The sequence below is a fragment of the Narcine bancroftii genome, chromosome 8, assembly GCF_036971445.1.
Source record: "Narcine bancroftii isolate sNarBan1 chromosome 8, sNarBan1.hap1, whole genome shotgun sequence".
Classification (NCBI taxonomy): Eukaryota; Metazoa; Chordata; class Chondrichthyes; order Torpediniformes; family Narcinidae; genus Narcine; species Narcine bancroftii.
Window position 1 is genome coordinate 60,233,101 of NC_091476.1, and position 13,785 is coordinate 60,246,885.

The 13,785-nt window shown below is 55.0% G+C and overlaps 1 protein-coding gene across 1 annotated transcript in view; it reads left to right on the forward strand.

Moving 5' to 3' along the window:
• Window positions 1-13,469, forward strand: part of LOC138742023 (mucin-2-like) — a 39,524-nt gene extending 26,055 nt beyond the window's left edge. The window contains 3 exon segments of the mRNA XM_069896215.1: window positions 6,505-6,629; window positions 9,750-9,832; window positions 13,300-13,469. Of these exon segments, the coding sequence (XP_069752316.1) occupies window positions 6,505-6,629; window positions 9,750-9,832; window positions 13,300-13,469 (378 nt within the window).
• The last annotated feature ends 316 nt before the right edge of the window (window positions 13,470-13,785 follow it).

Below are 13,785 nucleotides of genomic sequence, written 5' to 3' on the forward strand. Positions count from 1 at the left end.
ACACTCCTACCACACTCCGCCCCGCACTAATTTACACCACACTCATTCGCAGCAAACGAGCTCCCACCACAATCCCTTCATCACACACATTCTCCCACACTTCCTCGCACCACAATCCTTCCCACTACACTTGTCCACCACACTCCTTCCTCCCACACACGACCTACCACCACACCCCCTCCCACTACAAGCCGTCCCAGCAAATTCCCTTCACCACATACTTGTCACACACTCCCTCGCACTAAACACACTACCACCACATGCCCATCCACCACACGTCTTCCCACCACACACATTCAAAAAACTCCTTCTCCCACATTCTCTCCACCACACACTCACTCACACACCACACACTCGCACCACACGCACTACCATTACACTCCCTTCACCACACTCATTCTCCCACACTCCCTCACAACACACGCACTCTCACCACACTAAATCCTACCACACGTCCTCCCACCACACGCCCTCCCACCACATGCCCTTCAGCACACTCCTTCTCACACATGACCTCCCACCACAAGCCCTCTGAGCAAATACGCTTCACCACACACTTCTCCCACACTCCCTCGCACTAAACACACTCTCACCACACGCCCTCCCAGCAATCACGCTTCACCACACACTTCTCCACTCTCCCTTGCACTAAACACACTCCCACCACACGCCATCCCACCAGACATCCTCCCACCACACTCCATTCACCAAACGCCTTCTCCCACATTCCCACACACCACATGCCTAAACAGCAGACACCCACCCACCACAATTCCTTCATCACACACATTCTCCCACACTTCCTCGCACCACAATCCTTCCCACTACACTTGTCCACCACACTCCTTACTCCCACACACGACCTACCACCACACCCCCTCCCACCACAAGCCGTCCCAGCAAATTCCCTTCACTACATACTTGTCACACACTCCCTCGCACAAAACACACTACCACCACATGCCCAACCACCACACGTCTTCCCACCACACACCATTCACGAAACTCCTTCTCCCACATTCTCTCCACCACACACTCCCTCACACACCACACACTCGCACCACATGCACTACCATTACACTCCCTTCACCACACTCATTCTCCCACACTCCCTCGCAACACACGCATCTCACCACACTAAATCCTACCACACATACTTGCACCATCCGCCCTCCCACCACAAGCCCTCCCACCACACTCACTGCACCACACTACTTCTCCCACCATCCCTCATTCCACACGCACTCGCACCACACGCCCTCCCACCACAGTCCTTCCCACAACACTCCCTTCATCACACACCTTCTCCCACACATCCTCACCCACTCAGCCACCCACCACACTTAATCCACCAAACTCCTTCTCCCACACTCCCTCACACCACATATCTCCCACCACACACCCTCCCACGACACTCATTTCACCACACTACTTCTCCCACACACCCTCAAACCACACACACAGCCACGACACTCCCTCACACCCCATAAACTCGCACCACACGTCCTCCCCCCACACGCACTCCCACCACACTCCATTCACCAAACGACTTCTACCACATTCCAACACACCACACGCCTAAACAGCACACACCCTCCCACCACGTTCCCTTCATCACACTCCTTCTCCCACACCTCATCGCACCACAATCCCTCCCACCACACGTCCTCACACAATACTCCATTTACCAAACTCCTTCTCCCACACATCCTTGCACCACACACCCTCCCACCACACACCCTACAACCACACGCCCTTCTCCATACTCGTTCTCCCAGATTCCCTCCACCACACACCCTCAAACCACATTCCCTTCATCACACTCCTTCTCCCACACCTCCTCATACAACACACCCTCCCACAACATGCCCATCACCAAAATCCTTCTCCCACACTCCCTCACACAACGTGCTCTCCCACCACACACCCTCCCACGACACTCATTTCACCACACTACTTCTCCCAGACACCCTCAAACCACACACCCTCCCACCACACTCCCTCACACCCCACACACACACACTACACATGCTCCCATTACGCTCCCTTCACCACACTCCTTCTCCTATATGTCCTCGCTCCATTTGCCCTCCCACCACACTTCCTCCACCAAACTCCTTCTCCCATACTCCCTCTCACCACCCACATTCCCAACACAGTCCCTTACACCACTCACACTTCACCGCACTCCTTCACCCACACTCCTGCCCAAACTAACTTACACCACACTCTCTCGCACCATACGCACTCCCAATACTGTCCCTCCCAGCGCACACCCTTCACCGCTTCCCTTCTGGCAAACACATCCATCCCACCAGACATCCGTCCACCACACTCCATCACCAAACGCCTTCTCCCACATTCCCACACACCACACGCCTAAACACCACACACCCTCCCACCACATTCCCTTCATCACACTCCTGCTCCCACACCTCATCGCACCACAATCCCTCCCACCACACGTCCTCACACAACACTCCATTCACCAAACTCCTTCTCCTGCACATCCTTGCACCACACACCCTCCCACCACAAGCACTCCCACCACACTCAAAGCACAACACTACTCCTCCCACCATCCCTCATACTACACGCACTCGCACCACACGCCCTCCCACCACAGTCCTTCCCACAACACTCCCTTCATCACACGCCTTCTCCCACACATCCTCACCCACTCAGCCTCCCTCCACACTTAATCCACCAAACTCCTTCTCCCACACTCCCTCACACCACATATCTCCCACCACACACCCTCCCACGACACTCATTTCACCACACTACTTCTCCCACACACCCTCAAACCACACACACTGCCACGACACTTCCTCACACCCCATAAACTCGCACCACATGTCCTCCCACCACACGCACTCCCACCACACACCCTTCACCATACTCCATCTCCCACATTCCCTCTTACCATGTGCCCTCCTACCACACGCCCTTCACCACACTCCTTCTCACACATGACCTCCCACCACACCCACTCCCACCACAAGCCCTCTGAGCAAACACGCTTCACCACACACTTCTCCCACACTCCCTCGCACTAAACACACTCTCACCACACGCCCTCCCAGCAATCACGTTTGACCACACACTTCTCCACTCTCCCTTGCACTAAACACACTCCCACCACACGCCATCCCACCAGACTTCCTACCACCACACTCCATTCACCAAATGCCTTCTCCCACATTCCCACACACCACACGCCTAAACACCACACACCCTCTCACCACATTCCCTTCATCACACTCCTTCTCCCACACCTCATCGCACCACAATCCCTCCCACCACACGTCTGCACACAACACTCCAATCACCAAACTCCTTCTCCTACACATCCTTGCATCACACACCCTCCCACCACAAGCACTCCCACCACACTCAATGCACCACACTACTTCTCCCACCATCCCTCATACCACACGCACTTGCACCACACGCCCTCCAACCACAGTCCTTCCCACAACACTCCCTTCATCACACACCTTCTCCCACACATCCTCACCCACTCAGCCTCCCACCACACTTAATCCACCAAACTCCTTCTCCGACACTCCCTCACACCACAGGCATTCCCAACACAGTCCCTATCATCACACACCCTTCACTGCACTCCTTCACCCACACTCCTGCCCAAACTAATTTTCACTACACTCCCTCGCACCACATGCACTCCCACTAAATTCCCTCCCACCACAGATCCTTCACCGCATTCCGTCTAGCAAACTCCTCCCCACACTAACTTTCACATCACTGCTTCGCACCACAATCTCCCTATGCACTCCCTTCATCACACTCCTTCTCCCACACATACTCCCACCACACGCCCTCCCACCTGCCACCGCACTCACTTCACCACACAAATTCTCCCACACTTCCTCACACCATACGCACTCACCCCACAGTCGAGTCCACCACACACCCTTCACCACACTCCTACCACACTCCGCCCCGCACTAATTTACACCACACTCATTCGCAGCAAACGAGCTCCCACCACAATCCCTTCATCACACACATTCTCCCACACTTCCTCGCACCACAATCCTTCCCACTACACTTGTCCACCACACTCCTTCCTCCCACACACGACCTACCACCACACCCCCTCCCACTACAAGCCGTCCCAGCAAATTCCCTTCACCACATACTTGTCACACACTCCCTCGCACTAAACACACTACCACCACATGCCCATCCACCACACGTCTTCCCACCACACACATTCAAAAAACTCCTTCTCCCACATTCTCTCCACCACACACTCACTCACACACCACACACTCGCACCACACGCACTACCATTACACTCCCTTCACCACACTCATTCTCCCACACTCCCTCACAACACACGCACTCTCACCACACTAAATCCTACCACACGTCCTCCCACCACACGCCCTCCCACCACATGCCCTTCAGCACACTCCTTCTCACACATGACCTCCCACCACAAGCCCTCTGAGCAAATACGCTTCACCACACACTTCTCCCACACTCCCTCGCACTAAACACACTCTCACCACACGCCCTCCCAGCAATCACGCTTCACCACACACTTCTCCACTCTCCCTTGCACTAAACACACTCCCACCACACGCCATCCCACCAGACATCCTCCCACCACACTCCATTCACCAAACGCCTTCTCCCACATTCCCACACACCACATGCCTAAACAGCAGACACCCACCCACCACAATTCCTTCATCACACACATTCTCCCACACTTCCTCGCACCACAATCCTTCCCACTACACTTGTCCACCACACTCCTTACTCCCACACACGACCTACCACCACACCCCCTCCCACCACAAGCCGTCCCAGCAAATTCCCTTCACTACATACTTGTCACACACTCCCTCGCACAAAACACACTACCACCACATGCCCAACCACCACACGTCTTCCCACCACACACCATTCACGAAACTCCTTCTCCCACATTCTCTCCACCACACACTCCCTCACACACCACACACTCGCACCACATGCACTACCATTACACTCCCTTCACCACACTCATTCTCCCACACTCCCTCGCAACACACGCATCTCACCACACTAAATCCTACCACACATACTTGCACCATCCGCCCTCCCACCACAAGCCCTCCCACCACACTCACTGCACCACACTACTTCTCCCACCATCCCTCATTCCACACGCACTCGCACCACACGCCCTCCCACCACAGTCCTTCCCACAACACTCCCTTCATCACACACCTTCTCCCACACATCCTCACCCACTCAGCCACCCACCACACTTAATCCACCAAACTCCTTCTCCCACACTCCCTCACACCACATATCTCCCACCACACACCCTCCCACGACACTCATTTCACCACACTACTTCTCCCACACACCCTCAAACCACACACACAGCCACGACACTCCCTCACACCCCATAAACTCGCACCACACGTCCTCCCCCCACACGCACTCCCACCACACTCCATTCACCAAACGACTTCTACCACATTCCAACACACCACACGCCTAAACAGCACACACCCTCCCACCACGTTCCCTTCATCACACTCCTTCTCCCACACCTCATCGCACCACAATCCCTCCCACCACACGTCCTCACACAATACTCCATTTACCAAACTCCTTCTCCCACACATCCTTGCACCACACACCCTCCCACCACACACCCTCCCACCACACGCCCTTCTCCATACTCGTTCTCCCAGATTCCCTCCACCACACACCCTCAAACCACATTCCCTTCATCACACTCCTTCTCCCACACCTCCTCATACAACACACCCTCCCACAACATGCCCATCACCAAAATCCTTCTCCCACACTCCCTCACACAACGTGCTCTCCCACCACACACCCTCCCACGACACTCATTTCACCACACTACTTCTCCCAGACACCCTCAAACCACACACCCTCCCACCACACTCCCTCACACCCCACACACACACACTACACATGCTCCCATTACGCTCCCTTCACCACACTCCTTCTCCTATATGTCCTCGCTCCATTTGCCCTCCCACCACACTTCCTCCACCAAACTCCTTCTCCCATACTCCCTCTCACCACCCACATTCCCAACACAGTCCCTTACACCACTCACACTTCACCGCACTCCTTCACCCACACTCCTGCCCAAACTAACTTACACCACACTCTCTCGCACCATACGCACTCCCAATACTGTCCCTCCCAGCGCACACCCTTCACCGCTTCCCTTCTGGCAAACACATCCATCCCACCAGACATCCGCCCACCACACTCCATCACCAAACGCCTTCTCCCACATTCCCACACACCACACGCCTAAACACCACACACCCTCCCACCACATTCCCTTCATCACACTCCTGCTCCCACACCTCATCGCACCACAATCCCTCCCACCACACGTCCTCACACAACACTCCATTCACCAAACTCCTTCTCCTGCACATCCTTGCACCACACACCCTCTCACCACAAGCACTCCCACCACACTCAAAGCACAACACTACTCCTCCCACCATCCCTCATACTACACGCACTCGCACCACACGCCCTCCCACCACAGTCCTTCCCACAACACTCCCTTCATCACACGCCTTCTCCCACACATCCTCACCCACTCAGCCTCCCTCCACACTTAATCCACCAAACTCCTTCTCCCACACTCCCTCACACCACATATCTCCCACCACACACCCTCCCACGACACTCATTTCACCACACTACTTCTCCCACACACCCTCAAACCACACACACTGCCACGACACTTCCTCACACCCCATAAACTCGCACCACATGTCCTCCCACCACACGCACTCCCACCACACACCCTTCACCATACTCCATCTCCCACATTCCCTCTTACCATGTGCCCTCCTACCACACGCCCTTCACCACACTCCTTCTCACACATGACCTCCCACCACACCCACTCCCACCACAAGCCCTCTGAGCAAACACGCTTCACCACACACTTCTCCCACACTCCCTCGCACTAAACACACTCTCACCACACGCCCTCCCAGCAATCACGTTTGACCACACACTTCTCCACTCTCCCTTGCACTAAACACACTCCCACCACACGCCATCCCACCAGACTTCCTACCACCACACTCCATTCACCAAATGCCTTCTCCCACATTCCCACACACCACACGCCTAAACACCACACACCCTCTCACCACATTCCCTTCATCACACTCCTTCTCCCACACCTCATCGCACCACAATCCCTCCCACCACACGTCTGCACACAACACTCCAATCACCAAACTCCTTCTCCTACACATCCTTGCATCACACACCCTCCCACCACAAGCACTCCCACCACACTCAATGCACCACACTACTTCTCCCACCATCCCTCATACCACACGCACTTGCACCACACGCCCTCCAACCACAGTCCTTCCCACAACACTCCCTTCATCACACACCTTCTCCCACACATCCTCACCCACTCAGCCTCCCACCACACTTAATCCACCAAACTCCTTCTCCGACACTCCCTCACACCACAGGCATTCCCAACACAGTCCCTATCATCACACACCCTTCACTGCACTCCTTCACCCACACTCCTGCCCAAACTAATTTTCACTACACTCCCTCGCACCACATGCACTCCCACTAAATTCCCTCCCACCACAGATCCTTCACCGCATTCCGTCTAGCAAACTCCTCCCCACACTAACTTTCACATCACTGCTTCGCACCACAATCTCCCTATGCACTCCCTTCATCACACTCCTTCTCCCACACATACTCCCACCACACGCCCTCCCACCTGCCACCGCACTCACTTCACCACACAAATTCTCCCACACTTCCTCACACCATACGCACTCACCCCACAGTCGACTCCACCACACACCCTTCACCACACTCCTACCACACTCCGCCCCGCACTAATTTACACCACACTCATTCGCAGCAAACGAGCTCCCACCACAATCCCTTCATCACACACATTCTCCCACACTTCCTCGCACCACAATCCTTCCCACTACACTTGTCCACCACACTCCTTCCTCCCACACACGACCTACCACCACACCCCCTCCCACTACAAGCCGTCCCAGCAAATTCCCTTCACCACATACTTGTCACACACTCCCTCGCACTAAACACACTACCACCACATGCCCATCCACCACACGTCTTCCCACCACACACATTCAAAAAACTCCTTCTCCCACATTCTCTCCACCACACACTCACTCACACACCACACACTCGCACCACACGCACTACCATTACACTCCCTACACCACACTCATTCTCCCACACTCCCTCACAACACACGCACTCTCACCACACTAAATCCTACCACACGTCCTCCCACCACACGCCCTCCCACCACATGCCCTTCAGCACACTCCTTCTCACACATGACCTCCCACCACAAGCCCTCTGAGCAAATACGCTTCACCACACACTTCTCCCACACTCCCTCGCACTAAACACACTCTCACCACACGCCCTCCCAGCAATCACGCTTCACCACACACTTCTCCACTCTCCCTTGCACTAAACACACTCCCACCACACGCCATCCCACCAGACATCCTCCCACCACACTCCATTCACCAAACGCCTTCTCCCACATTCCCACACACCACATGCCTAAACAGCAGACACCCACCCACCACATTCCCTTCATCACACTCCTTCTCCCACACCTCATCGCACCACAATCCCTCCCACCACACGTCGTCACACAACACTCCATTCACCAAACTCCTTCTCACACACATTCTTGCACCACACGCCCTCCCACCACAAGCCTTCCCACCACACGCCCTTCTCCATACTCGTTCTCCCACATTCCCTCCACCACACACCCTCAAACCACATTCCCTTCATCACACTCCTTCGTCCACACCTCCTCATACAACACGCTCTCCCACAACATGCCCATCACCAAAATCCTTCTCCCATACTCCCTCACACAACGTGCCCTCCCACCACACACCCTCCCACGACACTCATTTCACCACACTACTTCTCCCAGACACCCTCAAACCACACACCCTCCCACGAAACTCCCTCACACCCCACACACTCACACCACACACGCTCCCATTACACTCCCTTCACCACACTCCTTCTCCCACACTCCCTCGCAACACACGCCCTCTCATCACACTAAATCCCACCACACGTCCTCCCACCACACGCCCTTCACAACACTCCTTCTCACACATGACCTCACACCACACACAGTCCCACCACAAGCCCTCCCAGCAATCTCCCTTCACCACACATTTCTCCCACACTCACTCGCACTAAACACACTCCCACCACACGCCCTCACACCGTAGTCCATCCCGCCACACTCCCTTCATCACACTCCTTCTCCCATACATCCTCGCCCCATTTGCCCTCCCACCACACTTCCTCCACCAAACTGCTTCTCCCATACTCCCTCACACCACCCGCATTCCCAACACAGTCCCTTACACCACTCACACTTCACCGCACTCCTTCACCCCCACTCCTGCCCAAACTAATTTTCACTACACTCCCTCGCACCACATGCACTCCCACTAAATTCCCTCCCACCACAGATCCTTCACCGCATTCCGTCTAGCAAACTCCTCCCCACACTAACTTTCACATCACTGCTTCGCACCACAATCTCCCTATGCACTCCCTTCATCACACTCCTTCTCCCACACATACTCCCACCACACGCCCTCCCACCTGCCACCGCACTCACTTCACCACACAAATTCTCCCACACTTCCTCACACCATACGCACTCACCCCACAGTCGAGTCCACCACACACCCTTCACCACACTCCTACCACACTCCGCCCCGCACTAATTTACACCACACTCATTCGCAGCAAACGAGCTCCCACCACAATCCCTTCATCACACACATTCTCCCACACTTCCTCGCACCACAATCCTTCCCACTACACTTGTCCACCACACTCCTTCCTCCCACACACGACCTACCACCACACCCCCTCCCACCACAAGCCGTCCCAGCAAATTCCCTTCACCACATACTTGTCACACACTCCCTCGCACTAAACACACTACCACCACATGCCCATCCACCACACGTCTTCCCACCACACACATTCAAAAAACTCCTTCTCCCACATTCTCTCCACCACACACTCACTCACACACCACACACTCGCACCACACGCACTACCATTACACTCCCTTCACCACACTCATTCTCCCACACTCCCTCACAACACACGCACTCTCACCACACTAAATCCTACCACACGTCCTCCCACCACACGCCCTCCCACCACATGCCCTTCAGCACACTCCTTCTCACACATGACCTCCCACCACAAGCCCTCTGAGCAAATACGCTTCACCACACACTTCTCCCACACTCCCTCGCACTAAACACACTCTCACCACACGCCCTCCCAGCAATCACGCTTCACCACACACTTCTCCACTCTCCCTTGCACTAAACACACTCCCACCACACGCCATCCCACCAGACATCCTCCCACCACACTCCATTCACCAAACGCCTTCTCCCACATTCCCACACACCACATGCCTAAACAGCAGACACCCACCCACCACATTCCCTTCATCACACTCCTTCTCCCACACCTCATCGCACCACAATCCCTCCCACCACACGTCGTCACACAACACTCCATTCACCAAACTCCTTCTCACACACATTCTTGCACCACACGCCCTCCCACCACAAGCCTTCCCACCACACGCCCTTCTCCATACTCGTTCTCCTACATTCCCTCCACCACACACCCTCAAACCACATTCCCTTCATCACACTCCTTCGTCCACACCTCCTCATACAACACGCTCTCCCACAACATGCCCATCACCAAAATCCTTCTCCCATACTCCCTCACACAACGTGCCCTCCCACCACACACCCTCCCACGACACTCATTTCACCACACTACTTCTCCCAGACACCCTCAAACCACACACCCTCCCACGAAACTCCCTCACACCCCACACACTCACACCACACACGCTCCCATTACACTCCCTTCACCACACTCCTTCTCCCACACTCCCTCGCAACACACGCCCTCTCATCACACTAAATCCCACCACACGTCCTCCCACCACACGCCCTTCACAACACTCCTTCTCACACATGACCTCACACCACACACAGTCCCACCACAAGCCCTCCCAGCAATCTCCCTTCACCACACATTTCTCCCACACTCACTCGCACTAAACACACTCCCACCACACGCCCTCACACCGTAGTCCATCCCGCCACACTCCCTTCATCACACTCCTTCTCCCATACATCCTCGCCCCATTTGCCCTCCCACCACACTTCCTCCACCAAACTGCTTCTCCCATACTCCCTCACACCACCCGCATTCCCAACACAGTCCCTTACACCACTCACACTTCACCGCACTCCTTCACCCACACTCCTGCCCAAACTAACTTACACCACACTCCCTCGCACCATATGCACTCCCAATACTGTCCCTCCCACCGCACACCCTTCACCATTTCCCTGCTGGCAAACACATACATCCCACCAGACATCCTCCCACCACACTCCATTCACCAAATGCCTTCTCCCACATTCCCACACACCACATGCCTAAACAGCACACACCCTCCCACCACATTCCCTTCATCATACTCCTTCTCCCACACCTCATCGCACCACAATCCCTCCCACCACACGTCCTCACACAACACTCCATTCACCAAACTCCTTCTCCTACACATCCTTGCATCACACACCCTCCCACCACAAGCACTCCCACCACACTCAATGCACTACACTACTTCTCCCACCATCCCTCATACCACACGCACTTGCACCACACGCCCTCCTACCATAATCCTTCCCACAAGACTCCCTTCATCACACACCTTCACCACACATCCTCACCCACTCAGCCTCCCACCACACTTAATCCACCAAACTCCTTCTCCGACACTCCCTCACACCACAGGCATTCCCAACACAGTCCCTTTCATCACACACCCTTCACCGCACTCCTTCACCCACACTCCTGCCCAAACTAATTTACACTACACTCCCTCGCACCACATGCACTCCCACTAAATTACCTCCCACCACAGATCCTTCACCGCATTCCTTCTAGCAAACTCCTCCCCACACTAACTTTCACATCACTGCTTCGCACCACAATCTCCCTATGCACTCCCTTCATCACACTCCTTCTCCCACACATACTCCCACCACACGCCCTCCCACCTGCCACCGCACTCACTTCACCACACAAATTCTCCCACACTTCCTCACACCATACGCACTCACCCCACAGTCGAGTCCACCACACACCCTTCACCACACTCCTACCACACTCCACCCCGCACTAATTTACACCACACTCATTCGCAGCAAACGAGCTCCCACCACAATCCCTTCATCACACACATTCTCCCACACTTCCTCGCACCACAATCCTTCCCACTACACTTGTCCACCACACTCCTTCCTCCCACACACGACCTACCACCACACAACCTCCCACCACAAGCCGTCCCAGCAAATTCCCTTCACCACATAATTGTCACACACTCCCTCGCACTAAACACACTACCACCACATGCCCAACCACCACACGTCTTCCCACCACACACATTCAAAAAACTCCTTCTCCCACATTCTCTCCACCACACACTCCCTCACACACCACACACTCACACCACACGCACTACCATTACACTCCCTTCACCACACTCATTCTCCCACACTCCCTCGCAACACATGCACTCTCACCACACTAAATCCTACCACAAGTCCTCCCACCACACGCCCTCCCACCACACGCCCTTCAGCACACTCCTTCACACACATGACCTCCCACCACACCCACTCCCACCACAAGCCCTCTGAGCAAACACGCTTCACCACACACTTCTCCCACACTCCCTCGCACTAAACACACTCTCACCACACGCCCTCCCAGCAATCACGCTTCACCACACACTTCTCCACTCTCCCTTGCACTAAACACACTCCCACCACACGCCATCCCACCAGACATCCTCCCACCACACGCCATCCCACCAGACATCCTCCCACCACACTCCATTCACCAAACGCCTTCTCCCACATTCCCACACACCACACGCCTAAACAGCACACACCCTCCCACCACATTCCCTTCATCACACTCCTTCTCCCACACCTCATCGCACCACAATCCCTCCCACCACACGTCCTCACACAACACTCCTTTCACCACATTACTTCTACCACACTTCCATGCCCCACACGCCCTCCCAACACACTTTGTCCACCAAACACCTGCTCCCAGACTCCCTCACACCACACGCATTGCCAACACAGTCCCTTCCACCACAGACCCTTCACCGCATTCCATCGCACACACTCCTGCCCAAACTAACATACACCACACTCCCTCGCACCACACACACTCCCACAACAGTTCATCCCTCCACAAATGCTTCACCGCATTCCTTCTAGCAAACTCGTCCCCACACTAAATTTCACATAACTCCTTCACACCACACGCCCCCCAACCACACTCCCTTCATCACACTACTTCCCCCACACATCCTCGCACCACACACCCTCCCACCACATACCCACCCACAGCACTCACGTCGTCACACAACTTCTCTCACACTCCTTCACACCATACGTACTCCCCCCACAGACCCTTACACAACACAACCTTCCCCGCACTCCTTCTAAAACATTCCACCCCACACTAACTTACACCACACTTGTTCGCAGCAAATAAGCTCCCACCACACTCCCTTAATAACATTCCTTCTGC